This window comes from Ranitomeya imitator, chromosome 6 (genome assembly GCF_032444005.1).
Source record: "Ranitomeya imitator isolate aRanImi1 chromosome 6, aRanImi1.pri, whole genome shotgun sequence".
NCBI classification, from domain to species: domain Eukaryota; kingdom Metazoa; phylum Chordata; class Amphibia; order Anura; family Dendrobatidae; genus Ranitomeya; species Ranitomeya imitator.
In genome coordinates, this window is record NC_091287.1 from 538313144 (window position 1) to 538330503 (window position 17360).

Consider the following 17360-nt stretch of genomic DNA (forward strand, 5'->3'; position numbering starts at 1 on the left):
TATGGGGGGTTAGCGCCAGTATGAGGCAGTAAAGGGGCTTTTTAGCGCAGCAGGACTCCGATGAATCAGCAGCGGTTTTGCATTGATTCGGATGACATGTAGATTTAATACATCTGTCTACGGCTGTTTCATAGAACATTGGAAAATCCCTCCCTAGAAGTGGAAAATCCATGTAACGCCATAATCAATACGTTCACCAGGAAATACGCGCCGGTCTCTGGGGACGCTGCGGATACCGTCCTCATGGCCCCTGGTGGCCGTCATGGAGCCGGGAAGATTACAAACCGCATAGATCACTCACAATATTGATACCGGCACTGACAGAGGCTGAAGGCTCCCCGCGGCCGCTCTGATCCACTGTCCAATAGGGAACTAATAGACGACGGGCGCCTTCTGTTCAGGATCAGGTTATAAAGCGCGCCCCTCGCTCTGGAGGACCCGTCCTGTCCTACATTACACGGACACCCCACTGATGTGAATGGACTCTGTGTAATGCTACATTCCCCCAGTGGTGGCGCTGTAGGCAAACTGAACCCTCGCTGACAGGTTTCCCCACAGATCAGAGCTGATCGCTGGGGGAAGGGGTCACAGCAGGGGGAAAACTTTCTGATCTTTTTGCAATTTGGGATTGTTCACAATGGAAGACCCCTTTAAAATGTTTAGGTCAGTTTTCATTGTTCTTCACACCGGCCCATAAGACGTTAACACAGCTTCACCTCTCTGTATGGTGCCACCTGGCATACCCAGCTCTGCTACATCAATGGCCTCAGATCAATTGCTGGGTTCTGCTAAATATATCCATATTGTTCCTCCAGACATACCCAGCTCTGCTACATCGATGGCCTCAGATACATTTCTGGGCTCAGCTAAATATATCTATATTGAGGCAAATGGCATACCCAGCTCTGCTGTATCATATCATTGCTGAACATATCTACATTGGGCAACCTGTCATACCTACCTCTGATACATCACTAGGCTCTGCTATGTCGCTTACCTCTGCTGAATAACTCTACATTGAAGCACCAGACAAACCCAACTCTGCTACATCATTCGACTGCTAAACATATCTACATTGAGCGACTTACCTAGCTCAGACACATCACTGGGCTCTGCTACATCATTTAAGTCTGGTCAACACCTCTACATTGAGCCCCCTGACATTCCTGGCTCTGCTACATCGATGGGCTCAGTTGGGCATCTGAACATGTCTATATATAGCGACCGGTCATATCTAGCTCTGCTACATTGCTGGGCTCTGCTACATTGCTTAATTCTGCTAAACATCTCTTACTAGTGGACTACGACTCTTTGCAGCATCCATGTCATCAGTCCTTGCTGCATTATAACCATTCATCAGGAACAAGGATTTTGAGGACCCACCTCACCAGGAGAGACGTATCCCGGCCTAAATGATAGAGTGGGTCTGCAGGTACCTTTGGCATGGTGACCACCAAATGCCCCGTTGTCTGTGACCTCCTGGCTGTGCTGCTGTCCGGCTTCACTTCTTCAGCAAGGACGAGCTGAAAGGGCTGAAAAAGGAAAGAAAATGCAACATGAATGAAGGCCAACGATCTGTCCGGCTGAGAAAAGACCCTCCAAACCTCGCAATGTATTGTAAATTCATGGTTTCCAACATATCGGAGTGCGATTATTCAATGCAAACCTTCATTCTCCACTCATTGCGAGCAACCGGGCAGAAAAGTTTTACCCCGGTGTGGAAAAAATGCTGCAAAAATAGAAGTGTGAAAGGGGTGATCTGATACCTTATAATTTCCTTTATAAACATCTGCTTTTACAACCTGAGCATGTTTGTCATTTGCCTTATTATAACATTTGCTAGCATTCTCCTAATCTTCCTGAGATGTCTGGGGAAGTCACAGGAGGCTGGAGCTGCACTTGCTTCCCCGCAACATGTATCGCCCCTCCTAAAAGTGTCTTCATTACCATTCTTTGAAGATGTCCTGAATCCATGGCACTGACAAAAGCTGCGGGAGAAGTGACAGAACTCTGCTTCTGCCCCCATCGCTGAAGATTGTTACTGTGAAAGAAGATGTCATCAAGGGATGGAGATATAAGCAGGGTGAGTGACAGCAACACAATCCCACAGCTTCTGTCACCACCATCAAACGAATCGTCATTTGGGAAGCGGTTCTGCTGTCACTCACCCTGCTTCTATCACCGCACCCGATTATGGTTTGTTTATCAGAAAGAATCTTTGGTGGCGGGGGCAGAAGCAGAGAGCCAGCACCTCTGTCACTTCTCGCATAGCTTCAGTCAACGATAAGGATTCAGGAAAGATGACGTCCTGAAGCTGCGGGGAAGTGACTGCAGCCCCAGCCTCCTGTGATGTTTCCTCAAATAAAACATCAGAGAAAATGAAGAAAGAAAACCCCTTTAGGGATTGGCTCTATAGAGAGAAAAGCAAGATATTTCATAGTAAAGTAAAATTACATAAAGCTTAGGGTGTAAAGATATATATTTTAGGTATCGGGCCAGATTTACGTACAGCTGCCGGGTATTCTGCTTACAATTTTATTCTGTTGTCCAAGTGCAATTAGTTCTTATAGCAAATATAAGTCTCTGTTACTGCAGCACAATGGTTAACATTAAGCAAGAAATGATGACAGCTATGATGGATCCGATTCCCAGCAGATCCTGACCTCTCCCAGTGATTTATAATGGGTTCTGTCAGGTTTCCGCTTATGTTTAATGGTAGCGATAGAGCTGCACGCTGCAATATTCTTGAGGTTAAAAAGGCTGAAATCCTCGATGGAAGCCCAACCGGAAACCTAAGACTAATGAAACTGGGTCTGGGTAATTAAAGAACTTTGAAAGTTTGTTTTTAAGGTTCAGAATGGGTAAAAAAAAAAAAAAAAAACCTACAAATACACAGGAAGCATATGCCAAATAATTTAGGTAAATACTGAAAAACATGAATAAATTAAAAGAATTAATCAGTGGGTACACACCAAATGGTTCAGCAAGCACAGGTTAATTAATATCTAAATATATATGTGTGAGTGATTATTTCTCTTTTAGATAAATTGGTCTCTCATGGTTAGTAAAAGCAAAAAGTAATCAATATTAATTCGTTTATGAGAAATAATTTTCATATTCAGTTAGTGCTTATAAAATTCTATGTAGAAGCAAAGGATTTTCCAATTGATGATGTATCTTTATACTAATAGACCCTTCAACAGTATAAGTAATAAATAGTATTGGAAAGTTCCAAATTTATATTAAAAAATATATCAAAAAGATAATATATTCAATAAATACTGTATTATTCAGGTCTAGTAGTATACCTAGTAAGTAGTCAAATAACTAAATTCCAGTGCAAGGTAGAAGATCAAAGTCAAGAGAAGACCTAAAAGAATACCACAGGAAAACACTCCTCACCTAAAAAACAATGTGCACCCTTCATATTAGTAGTAGTAATGGTGCTAATGGCACAAGTATAATGTCATTATCAAGGTTTAATCAGCGTAGTGCATAAGCTCAAATGCGTAGTGCTATTCAGTGACTAGGTAATAGTGGTGAGGAGGAGATAAAAGTTTTGCATGAATAAAATATACATAACCTGACTGCAGGCGGCGCCCCGACGCGCGTTTCGCGATAGCTTCTTCCTTTTGGGGAGTCTTGTGATGATTAATTCTTTTAATTAATCTATGTTTTTCAGTATTTAATAAAGATTTTTTTGTATTTACCTAAATTATTTGGCATATGCTTCCTGTGTATTTGTAGGTTTAATATTTAATGTGGAAGTGCCGCTTATAGCTCTTGTTTGTTTTTAAAAAAAAAAAAAAAAACTACAAAAACTACCCAAACGGATCCCTAGTAGATCACGTTTTGATACTGCCTGGTCCCCTGACAGGCTCCACTGCCTGCTGCAGCAAAGATGTCCCAATGACTGGTTGCAGTGGTAATCAGTGATTGACTGCAGCGGTCACATGTCCATATGTCAGAACGTCATTATCACAGCAAATAAAAGAGATTGGCGAGGCACTGAGCAGGGACAGAACTGTGATGAGTGGGATCAGGGATGAGAGTATTTTTAGGAGAGCACTTATGTGAAGATGTTAGTGAGGTCAGGACTGGATGTGACCGAGACAAGATGAAGGTCATAGACAACAGGGTCCCCAGCAGCACAGAGTATTTCAGGGCATGCCTTTCTGCCCCCTGTAGTTTACAGTTTTGGGAAATGTCCCAGTTTGACCTTAGTGAACGTCCAGTCTGTCATCGAGCTGATGTAATGGCCGATATTCCTGTGTGTGCAGAGAATGATCGAGTAAATGAGCAGCGGGAAGTGGCAGATCCCAAATATTCCTGCTCCTGAGGTCCCAGGTGAGCGCCCGAAGCAGAGATTTATCTAAGAATATACATTTCCTTTATTCCCTCCGGTTAGAAAGATGATCCCAGAAGAAATCGGTCTACAATCCGGATTCTACGCGCAAACGATGCTCTAAGGCTGGTTTCACACTTGCGTTTCAAAACGCATGCGTTTAAAAAAAAAAACTGCATGTGGTGAAAAAAACGCGGCGTTTTGACGCGTTTACATGCGTTTTTTCATGCGTTTGCGTTTTTTAAACGCATGCAGATAAATCTGTGACAGCTGCCAATCATCAAAATAAAGTAAAAAACCCACTATAAACAGAAAGAGCTAGGGTTAGGGTTAGGGATCCTAACCCTAACCCTAAAGGGATCCTAACCCTAACCCTAAAGGGATCCTAACCCTAACCCTACCCCTAAAGGGATCCTAACCCTAGCCTTAAAGGGATTAGGGGTAGGGGTAGGGTTAGGGGTAGGATCCCTTTATCAATTTTATGGTGTGGGGTGGTTTATAAGTGTATTTTTATTTTATTTTTTTAAAACGCATGCGTTTGCATGTGGTTAAAAACGCATGCGTTTACATAGACAGCAATGCATTTTTTTGCCGGAAAAATAAATACTACATGTTGCATTTCTGCAACACAACGCATGCAGAAAAAAAACGCATGCGTTGCAAAAACGCGTCAAAACGCATACAAAAAAACCCATGCATTTTTAATGTTAAATATAGAAGGAAAAAAACACATGCGTTTTTTACTGCAAAAACACACAAAAAAACGCAAATGTGAAACCACCCTAAAAAGCTGCGTTATCACAGATCTCACAATGTAATAATATTCTCCAAAATAGCATAAAACCAACATTAAATTGGCTCCTCTTCCCGGGTGCAGCTGAGGCTCATAAAGACAACCCCCAATTATGACCCAATGGACCCCCCTCAAAGGTAGAACGAGGCGCTGCTTTGTTGAGCGTCCGTACATGACGTGGTCAGCCATTCTTGTGATTGATAACGAGGTCGACGAGAACAAGATGCCAATAGTCTTCAGAACAAGATGCCAATAGTTGATTAAAGTCGTTCCCACCTTCATATATGGGTATTGTCAGATAGATCTTGTACACAAAAGAAATTTTGCAATTTACTGCTCATTAAAATTTTCAGCCGTTCTTAAGATATTAACAGGTTTGTTTTGTTTAAAGCTGGTTGCCTTGGAGATCGACCACCGTTTCTAGAAAGCAAAACATAAGCAGCCTTTACAAGCTTTTTCCATTGTTTTGAAGCTAGCCAGGATCAGAGGAGTGCGTTGTAAACTCCTAAACCCGGCCACCTCCAGCACAGGGCTTTCAAGCTAGACAGCAACAGTGGTCGGTCTCCTAGGCAACGAGCTGAAAACAAAAAAAAAGTGTTAATATCTCGCTGCTGTTAACCATTTAAAGATTTGTGAATTTCCATCAGCAGAACGCTTGTGCACATTGGCTCCTATCAGCCACACGTGATGGGATCGCGGGGTACCGAAGGGTTACCATGGCTGCAGGAGGCCCCCCATCACTGCCATCTTGGTACTCCTATAAAGCTCAGCCATAGTGTGAGCTTCACAGAGAATGAGATTTACACTATATACTGCAACACTAGTATGAGCGAACAGATGACCGCAGGTTCAAGACCAAAAGGGAACTAAAAATAACGAAAAATAAAATCAATAAAAATTTAAAATAAATAAATGTGTAAATAAAAAATAAATAAATAACCTTTTTCCCCTGTTAAAAATAAAAAAATATACATATTTGATTTGAAAAAGTTCAGTGTCTCGAAATATTATTCTACGGGGAGGTACACATGCCCGACTTCATCCTCAGAGGAGGCGACTCTTGTGTCTTTTTAATTTTTGCGGTGTTCTCTTACCTTCTTTTTCACTAGAACTCTTACATAGCCGGGCTGAACGTCGACATTAACAAGAGAGGTGTCCAGGTGTCTGTAAGAAAGCAGAAATATTATTCTATTGTGAACATAATACCATAAAATCCATACAAAATACCGTCAAACTGCTATCTCCCGCACAGAAAGGTAGAGCGTATTCTGCGGCATCGCCCGCGTTATATCCACGTATCACTAGAAGTTTATTTCTGATGCTTTCTGTATAAAACATCAGTCTCCACAAGTACCTGGATACTGTAACCCAATATTACATATGCGGTATAAGTATATATGCTTGTAGGGGAGCATATCTCCCCGTGTACATCCGCCTACAGAAGATGTCTGACCCTACAGACGGTTCTTCGTGCAGAATAATAGCACTGAGCTTGCACCTCAAAATCTGTAAAAAGTATATGGTGTCCTGAACATATACACAAGAGCTATGGAAAAAAAAAACACAGCAAGTCATACCTGTAGATGCCGAGATCCAAAATGTACTGATTGTTCTCCTCATCGTCAACCAAGGAGAAATCCAACCTTAATATGAGTGCGCCAATAATTAATAAAAGGAGGAAGCACAATCATCTCACACTAATTACATCTACAGCTAAATACACTGTAACAAAAGAAATAGTATAAATAGAAGCAAAATGAATATAAAGAACTATCCAAATACTGCAGCTGCATACAGGAATATAACTACTATAATACTGCCCCTATGTACCAGAATATAATTACTATAATACTGCCCCTATATACAAGAATATAACTACTATAATACTGCTCCTATGTACAAGAATATAACTACTATAATACTGCCCCTATGTACAAGAATATAACTACTATAATACTGCCCCTATATACAAGAATATAACTACTATAATACTGCTCCTATGTACAAGAATATAACTAATATAATACTGCTCCCTATGTACAAGAATATAACTACTATAATACTGCTCCTATGTACAAGAATATAATAACTATAATACTGCTCCTATGTACAAGAATATAACTACTATAATACTGCCCCTATGTACAAGAATATAACTACTATAATACTGCCCCTATATACAAGAATATAACTACTATAATACTGCTCTTATGTACAAGAATATAACTAATATAATACTGCTCCCTATGTACAAGAATATAGCTACTATAATACTGTTCCTATGTACAAGAATATAACTACTATAATACTGCCCCCTATATACAAGAATATACCTACTATAATACTGCTCCTATGTACAAGAATATAACTACTATAATACTGCCCCTATATACAAGAATATAACTACTATAACACTGCTCCTATGTACAAGAATATAACTACTATAATACTGCCCCTATGTACAAGAATATAACTACTATAATACTGCTCCTATGTACAAGAATAAAACTACTATAATACTGCCCCTATGTACAAGAACATAACTACTATAATACTGCTCCTATGTACAAGAATATAACTATAATACTGCCCCTATATACAACAATATAACTACTATAATACTGCTCCTATGTACAAGAGTATAACTACTATAATACTGTCCTTATGGACAAGAATATAACTACTATAATACTGCCCCTATGTACAAGAATATAACTACTATAATACTGCTCCAATGTACAAGAATATAACTACTATAATACTGCCCCTATATACAAGAATATAACTACTATAATACTGCCCCCTATATACAAGAATATAACTACTATAATACTGCCCCCTATATACAAGAATATAGCTACTATAATACTGCCCCCTATATACAACAATATAACTACTATAATACTGCCCCCTATATACAACAATATAACTACTATAATACTGCCCCTATATACAAGAATATAACTACACTAATACTGCTCCTATGTACAAGAATATAACTACTATAATACTGCTCCTATGTACAAGACTATAACTACTATAATACTGCCCCTATGTACAAGAATATAACTACTATAATACTGCTCCTATGTACAAGAATATAACTACTATAATACTGCCCCTATGTACAAGAATATAACTATTATAATACTGCCCCTATGTACAAGAATATAACTACCATAATACTGCCCCTATGGACAAGAATATAACTACTATAATACTGCCCCTATGTACAAGAATATAACTACTATAATACTGCTCCTATGTACAACAATATAACTACTATAATACTGCCGCTATGTACAAGAATAAAACTATTATAATACTGCCCCTATGGACAAGAATATAACTACTATAATACTGCTCCTATGTACAAGAATATAACTACTATAATACTGCCGCTATGTACAAGAATATAACTATTATAATACTGCCCCTATGGACAAGAATATAACTACTATAATACTGCCCCTATGTACAAGAATATAACTACTATAATACTGCCCCCTATAATCAACAATATAACTACTATAATACTGCCCCTATGTACAAGAATATAGCTACTATAATACTGTTCCTATGTACAAGAATATAACTACTACAATACTGCCCCTATATACAAGAATATACCTACTATAATACTGCTCCTATGTACAAGAATATAACTACTATAATACTGCCCCCTATATACAAGAATATAACTACTATAATACTGCTCCTATGTACAAGAATATAGCTACTATAATACTGCCCCTATATACAAGAATATAACTACTGTAATACTGCTCATAAGTACAAGAATACAACGCTATAATACTGCCCCCTATAAACAAGAATATAACTACTATAATACTGCTCCTATGTACAATATAGCTACTATAATACTGCCCCCTGTATAAAACAATATAACTACTATAATACTGCTCCTATGTACAAGAATATAACTACTATAATACTGTCGCTATGTACAAGAATATAGCTACTATAATACTGCCCCCTGTATAAAACAATATAACTACGATAATACTGCTCCTATGTACAAGAATATAACTACTATAATACTTTCGCTATGTATATGAATATAACTACTATAATACTGCCCCTATGTACAAGAATATAACTACTATAATACTGCTCCTATATACAAGAATATAACTACTATAATACTGCTCCTATATACAAGAATATAACTACTATAATACTGCCCCTATGTACAAGAATATAACTACTATAATACTGCCCCCTATATACAAGAATATAACTACTATAATACTGCTCCTATGTACAAGAATATAGCTACTATAATACTGCCCCTATATACAACAATATAACTAGTAGAATACTGCCCCTATGTACAAGAATATAACTACTATAATACTGCTCCTATGTACAAGAATATAACTACTATAATACTGCCCCTATGTACAAGAATATAACTACTATAATACTGCCCCCTATATACAACAATATAACTACTATAATACTGCTCCTATGTACAAGAATATAATTACTATAATACTGCCGCTATGTACAAGAATATAACTACTATAATACTGCCCCTATGTACAAGAATATAAATACTGTAATACTGCTCCTATGTACAAGAATATAACTACTTTAATATTGCTCCTATGTACAAGAATATAACTACTATAATACTGCCCCTATGTACAAGAATATAACTACTGTAATACTGCTCCTATGTACAAGAATATAACTACTATAATATTGCTCCTATATACAAGAATATAACTACTATAATATTGCTCCTATGTACAAGAATATAACTGCTATAATACTGCCTCCTATGTACAAGAATATAACTACTGTAATACTGCTCCTATGTACAAGAATATAACTACTATAATATTGCTCCTATATACAAGAATATAACTACTATAATATTGCTCCTATGTACAAGAATATAACTACTATAATATTGCTCCTATGTACAAGAATATAACTACTATAATACTGCTCCTATGTACAAGAATATAACTGCTATAATATTGCTCCTATGTACAAGAATATAACTACTATAATATTGCTCCTATGTACAAGAATATAACTACTATAATACTGCCCCTATGTACAAGAATATAACTACTATAATACTGCTCCTCTGTACAAGAATATAACTACTATAATACTGCCCCCTATGTACAAGAATATAACTACTATAATACTACCCCTATGTACAAGAATATAACTACTATAATACTGCCCCTATGTACAAGAATATAACTGCTATAATACTGCCTCCTATGTACAAGAATATAACTACTATAATATTGCTCCTATGTACAAGAATATAACTACTATAATACTACCCCTATGTACAAGAATATAACTACTATAATACTGCCCCCTATGTACAAGAATATAACTACTATAATATTGCTCCTATGTACAAGAATATAACTACTATAATACTGCTCCTATGTACAAGAATATAACTACTATAATACTGCTCCTATGTACAAGAATATAACTACTATAATACTGCTCCTATGTACAAGAATATAACTACTATAATACTGCTCCTATGTACAAGAATATAACTACTATAATACTGCTCCTATGTACAAGAATATAACTACTATAATACTGCTCCTATGTACAAGAATATAACTACTATAATACTGCTCCTATGTACAAGAATATAACTACTATAATACTCTCCTCCTATGTAAACAATATAACTACTGTACTACTGTCTCTGATGTGCACGATTAACCTAACTTGGTAGCACAGTAATAATCATTTACTATGGGTTATGTGATAAGTGACAAGTATTGTAAGTGCGCTAACTATAAATAATGTCTATTAATTAGCGCTCTACGTACTGTATCCGTGGTGTATTGCAGTATATAAACTTACTTGCCAAATGTTCTTTCCTGTTTGCATGGAAAAGTAACTTCATATGAAGCGGCAGAGACTTTCATTTCTCACATGAGTGCTTACAATGAATGATAATTCCCCGGTTGCCTGGTTCCAGGACATGGCTATAATTAACGGGGAATCTCGGGGAGGCACGAGCCGCCGCGCAGTTTTACAGATCTGTCAAATGTGTTTTTGTATGGAGGATTGTAGATCTGACTCTGAGCACAACAGGCGGTTATAAAAAAGCTGCTCACAAACTTCATTCACGGTGTGTTTGGTTAGTCACTTACTTGGGTTCGTTAACATTCAGAGCGCGTCCATCCTCTGTGATCAGCGTCCTCGGAGGTTTTACTTTCTTTTTGTCTTCACTGAAGTAAAAAATGAGAAAGAAACAATCATTCTCTGTCTGGGATTCCATATTACTGAGAGCATAGGCGCACATTCATCACTGCTGCATCCATTGCAGAACACACAGAGCATAGAAAGGTGTCAGGACATAGAGAGCATCGCAGCTATCATAGGTGTCAGGATGCACAGAGCATCGCAGCTATCATAGGTGTCAGGATGCACAGAGCATCGCAGCTATCATAGGTGTCAGGATGCACAGAGCATCGCAGCTATCATAGGTGTCAGGATGCACAGAGCATTGCAGCTATGATAGAAAGGAGTCAGGAGAGGCCAAGCATCGCAGCTATGAAAGAAAGGAGTCAGCACACACAGAGCATCTCAGCTATTAAAGATAGGTGTCCGGCGACGCAGAGCATCACAGCTATGATAGAACGGTGTCAGGAGATGAAGAATACTGCAGCTATGATAAAAAGGTGCCAGGAGATGCAAAACATCACAGTTATGAAAGACAGGTGTCAGGAGACGTAGAGAATTGCAGCTATGATAGAAAGGGGTCAGGAGACGCAGAGCATCGCAGCTATGATAGAAAGGGGTCAGAACACACAGAGCGTCGCAGCTATGATACAAAGGTGTCAGGACACGCAAAGAATCGCAGCTATAATAGAAAGGTGAAAGCACACGCCAAGCATCGCAGCCATGATAGAAAGGGGTCAGCACAAGCCAAGCATCACAGCTATGATAGAAAGGGGTCAAGACAAGCAGAGCATCACAGCTATGATAGAAAGGGGTCAGCACAAGCCAAGCATCACAGCTATGATAGAAAGGGGTCAAGACAAGCAGAGCATCACAGCTTTGCTAAAAAGAAGTCAGCACACCCACAGCATCTCAGTTATGAATGATAAGTGTCAGGAGACACAGAGCATCACAGCTATGATAGAAAGGTGTCAGGAGAAGCAGAACAACGCAGCGATGATAGAAAGGTGTCAGGAGAAGCAGAGCATCGCAGCTATGATAGAAAGGTGTCAGCACATACAGAGCATCACATCTATGAAAGATAGGTGTCAGGAGAGGCAGAGCATCGCAGGTATGATAGAAAGATGTCAGCAAATACAGAGCATCACAGCTATGATAGAAAGGGGTCAGGAGACACAGAGCATCGCAAGTATGATAGAAAGGTGCTAGGACATGCATTCCATCACAGCTATGATAAAAAGGGGTCAGCACACGCAGAGCATTACAGCTATGATAGAAAAATGTCAGGACACACAGAGCATCGCAGGTATGATAGAAAGGTGTCAGCACAGAGAATCACACCTACCGTATGAAAGATAGGTGTTAGGAGACACAGAGCATCACACCTATGAAAGATAGGTGTCATGAGAGGCAGAGCATCACAGCTATGATAGAAAGGTGTCAGGAGACGTAGAGCATTGCAGCTATGATAGAAAGGGGTCAGAAGAAGCAGAGCATCGCAACTATTATAGAAAGGTGTCAGCACATACAGAGCATCACAACCATAAAAGATAGGTGTCAGGAGATGCAGAGTATCACAGCTATGAAAGATAGGTGTCATGAGAGGCAGAGCATCACAGCTATGATAAAAAGGTGTCGGCACACGCAGAGCGTCGTAGCTGGTCAGGACACACAAAGCATCGCAGCTATGAAAGATAGGTGTCAGGACGCACAGAGCATTGCAGCTATGATAGAAAGGAGTCAGGAGAGGCTGAGCATCGCAGCTATGAAAGATAGGTGTCAGGAGACGCAGAGCATCGCAGCTATGATAGAAAGGTATTAGGACACGCAGAGCATCGCAGCTATGATAAAAACAAAAGGGGTCAGGACATGCAGAGTGTGGCAGCTATGATAGAAAGGTGTCAGCACACACAGAGCATCACAGCTATGAAAGATAGGTGTCAGGAGACCGAGAATCACACCTATGAAATTAAAGATAGGTGTCAGTAGACACAGAGCATCGCAGCTATGATAAACAGGGGTCAGAACACAGAGCATCGCAGCTATGATAGAACGGTGTAAGAACACGCAGAGTGTGGCAGCTATGATAAAAAGGTGTCAGGACAAGCAGAGCATCACAGCTATGATAAAAAGGGGTCGGGGCATGCAGAGCATCGCAGCTTTATTGGAAAGGTGTCAGGACAAGCAGAGTATTGCAGCCTGTTATTACAAGAGTGTTTATTCTAAAGAACCTACAATGGGCAAGTGAGTATGAGAAATGGAACACGGAGCACTTGTAGAAGGCGGACTGGTCTGAGAAAGCTGGTGGAGGCAGTGTGATGCTCTTGGCTAAGGACCAGCAACCTTCAGCACTGAAGCTGTTGTGAATCTACAATTCCCACCACTCCATGGCAGCCAACAGCTGCTGCACTACGCCTTGGTGAAAAGTGGGATGCTTACTGATCTGAACTGTCAATCTTCAGGAGTGCACCAACCTTCAGGAACCAGGAAGTCGGGAGGCCATGCGCCCCTGAAGACACAAGTTAGGAACATTCCTTTAAGGTAATTTCTCCCCATACATAATTACATCGATTACACATGATGGCATCAACAGCTAGGATCCCATCGTAGTGGATGGGTAATTTCACAGGTCGCTTAGTTATGTCTAGATAGAGCGTACAGGTGATAGGTCTGTACTAACTCTAGAAAGCAATGCATCGTTCCTATTCCCTCATCCTAAAAAGAGACATCTATAAATCAAAGAGTATTTATAATAAAAGGAATGGAAAAGAATGAAACTACAGCTCAGTGTGAAAATGTCCGCAAGCAGAAAAGAGATAAAAAGCTGACAGCATCTGAAAAACTACAAAGCTGGCAACATAAGACGGAGCAGCGATGACTGGTAACACATCACAGCGAGTCCTGCCGCACCGCCGGCTATTACCAGGGAAATGTCTGCATTCATGTAAAGTGCTGATCTCTGAGGACGAAGGACAAAGCCGACACGTAACGACTACAGAGCCCCTGTGTGCAGAAAGAACAAAAGCAACAATGCCGGATCTCACCGAAAAAATTATGTGCTGAGCATGCAAGCTGCAAATCTAATAGACTTATCACCAGAAAGATATCTCCAATGCATCGGCCACTACAGGCCTCATTACCTGCAACCTGCGATCACTGCCTGCTGTCAGGTGCAATCCACCTCTAGCGGCAAAGACCCAAGACAGAGAAAGTGGGGGCGGCCTGCCTCTCCATAGGAAGCGAGGGGGTGGTCCGGTCTGCCTCTCATCAGGAAGTGGGGGCGGCCTGCCTCTCCACAGGAAGCGAGGGGGTGGTCCGGCCTGCCTTTCCACAGGAAGTGGGGGCGGCCTGCCTCTCCACAGGAAGCGATGGGGTGGTCCAGTCTGCCTCTCAACAGGAAGTGGGGGCAGTCTGCCTGTCCACAGGAAGTAGGGGTGGTCTGCCTCTCCACAGGAAGCGAGGGGGTGGTCCGGTCTGCCTTTCCACAGGAAGCGAGGGGGTGGTCCGGTCTGCCTCTCAACAGGAAGTGGGGGCAGTGTGCCTGTCCACAGGAAGTAGGGGTGGTCTGCCTCTCCACAGGAAGCGAGGGGGTGGTCCGGTCTGCCTCTCCACAGGAAGCGAGGGGGTGGTCCGGTCTGCCTCTCATCAGGAAGTGGGGGCGGCCTGCCTCTCCACAGGAAGCGAGGGGGTGGTCCGGCCTGCCTTTCCACAGGAAGTGGGGGCGGCCTGCCTCTCCACAGGAGGCGAGGGGGTGGTCCGGCCTGCCTCTCATCAGGAAGTGGGGGGCGGCCTGCCTCTCCACAGGAAGCGAGGGGGTGGTCCAGTCTGCCTCTCAACAGGAAGTGGGGGCAGTCTGCCTGTCCACAGGAAGTAGGGGTGGTCTGCCTCTCCACAGGAAGCGAGGGGGTGGTCCGGTCTGCCTCTCCACAGGAAGCGAGGGGGTGGTCCGGTCTGCCTCTCATCAGGAAGTGGGGGCGGCCTGCCTCTCCACAGGAAGCGAGGGGGTGGTCCGGTCTGCCTCTCATCAGGAAGTGGGGGCGGCCTGCTTCTCCACAGGAGGCGAGGGGGTGGTCCGGTCTGCCTCTCATCAGGAAGTGGGGGCGGCCTGCCTCTCAACAAGAAGTGGGAGGCGGCCTGCCTCTCATCAGGAAGTGGGGGCGGTCTGCCTCTCCACAGGAAGCGAGGGGGTGGTCCGGTCTGCCTCTCATCAGGAAGTGGGGGCGGCCTGCTTCTCCACAGGAAGCGAGGGGGTGGTCCGGTCTGCCTCTCATCAGGAAGTGGGGGCGGCCTGCCTCTCCACAGGAAGCGAGGGGGTGGTCCGGCCTGCCTTTCCACAGGAAGTGGGGGCGGCCTGCCTCTCCACAGGAAGCGAGGGGGTGGTCCGGCCTGCCTTTCCACAGGAAGTGGGGGCGGCCTGCCTCTCCACAGGAGGCGAGGGGGTGGTCCGGCCTGCCTCTCATCAGGAAGTGGGGGGCGGCCTGCCTCTCCACAGGAAGCGAGGGGGTGGTCCAGTCTGCCTCTCAACAGGAAGTGGGGGCAGTCTGCCTGTCCACAGGAAGTAGGGGTGGTCTGCCTCTCCACAGGAAGCGAGGGGGTGGTCCGGTCTGCCTTTCCACAGGAAGCGAGGGGGTGGTCCGGTCTGCCTCTCAACAGGAAGTGGGGGCAGTGTGCCTGTCCACAGGAAGTAGGGGTGGTCTGCCTCTCCACAGGAAGCGAGGGGGTGGTCCGGTCTGCCTCTCCACAGGAAGCGAGGGGGTGGTCCGGTCTGCCTCTCATCAGGAAGTGGGGGCGGCCTGCCTCTCCACAGGAAGCGAGGGGGTGGTCCGGTCTGCCTCTCATCAGGAAGTGGGGGCGGCCTGCTTCTCCACAGGAGGCGAGGGGGTGGTCCGGTCTGCCTCTCATCAGGAAGTGGGGGCGGCCTGCCTCTCAACAAGAAGTGGGAGGCGGCCTGCCTCTCATCAGGAAGTGGGGGCGGTCTGCCTCTCCACAGGAAGCGAGGGGGTGGTCCGGTCTGCCTCTCATCAGGAAGTGGGGGCGGCCTGCTTCTCCACAGGAGGCGAGGGGGTGGTCCGGTCTGCCTCTCATCAGGAAGTGGGGGCGGCCTGCCTCTCAACAAGAAGTGGGAGGCGGCCTGCCTCTCATCAGGAAGTGGGGGCGGTCTGCCTCTCCACAGGAAGCGAGGGGGTGGTTCGGTCTGCCTCTCATCAGGAAGTGGGGGTAGGCCTGCCTCTCAACAGGAAGTAGGGGTGGTCCGGTCTGCCTCTCATCAGGAAGTGGGGGCGGTCTGCCTCTCAACAGGAAGTGGGAGGTGGCCTGCCTCTCAACAGAAAGTAGGGGTGGTCCGGTCTGCCTCTCAACAGGAAGCGGGGGCGATCTGCCTCTCAACAGGAAGTAGAGGTGGCCTGCCTCTCAACAGGAAGCGGGGGGGGGGGGGGAGGGGCGATCTGGTCTGCCTCTCAACAGGAAGCGAGGGCTGTCTACCTCTCAACAGGAGGAAGTAGGGGGCGGTCTGCCTGTCCACAGGAAGGGGGGCTGTCTGCCTCTTCACATGAAGTGGGGGCGGTCTGCCTCTTCACATGAAGTGGGGGGCGGTCTGCCTCTCCACAAGAAGTGGTGGGTGGTCTGCCTCTCCACAGGAAGTGGGGGGCGGTCTGCCTCTCCACAAGAAGCGGGGGCGGTCTGCCTCTCTAGTGGAAGTGGGGGCGGTCTGCTTCTCTACAGGAAGTGGGGACGGTCTGTCGCTCTACAGGAAGTGGGCGTGGTCTGCCTCCTTACAGGAAGTGGAGGTGGTCTGCCTCTCTACAGGAAGTGGGGATGGTCTATAGGAAGTGGAGGCGGTCTGCCTCTCTACAAGAAGTGGGAACGTCTTTGTCACTCTACAGAGTGGAGAGGAGGATCTTTGTCTCTCTGCAGAATCTTGGAGCTGGTCCTTATCTCTCCATTACTACTCTCTTGTCTTGTCTCTCACACTATATATAAGCATTACAGAGAACTGACTGTCAGTTCATGACAAGCAAA

The 17360-nt window shown here is 43.5% G+C and overlaps 1 protein-coding gene across 2 annotated transcripts in view; it reads right to left on the reverse strand.

Moving 5' to 3' along the window:
- DNAAF11 (dynein axonemal assembly factor 11) overlaps positions 1-17360 on the reverse strand; it is a 54872-nt gene that overhangs the window by 15443 nt on the left and 22069 nt on the right. For both annotated transcript variants that reach the window (XM_069731935.1, XM_069731934.1), the window contains exons 7-10: positions 11312-11389; positions 6716-6781; positions 6233-6302; positions 1437-1532 (exon numbers count right to left, since the gene is read on the reverse strand). In XM_069731935.1, coding sequence (XP_069588036.1) covers positions 1437-1532; positions 6233-6302; positions 6716-6781; positions 11312-11389 — 310 coding nt within the window. The remainder of the gene's footprint in view (positions 1-1436; positions 1533-6232; positions 6303-6715; positions 6782-11311; positions 11390-17360) is intronic.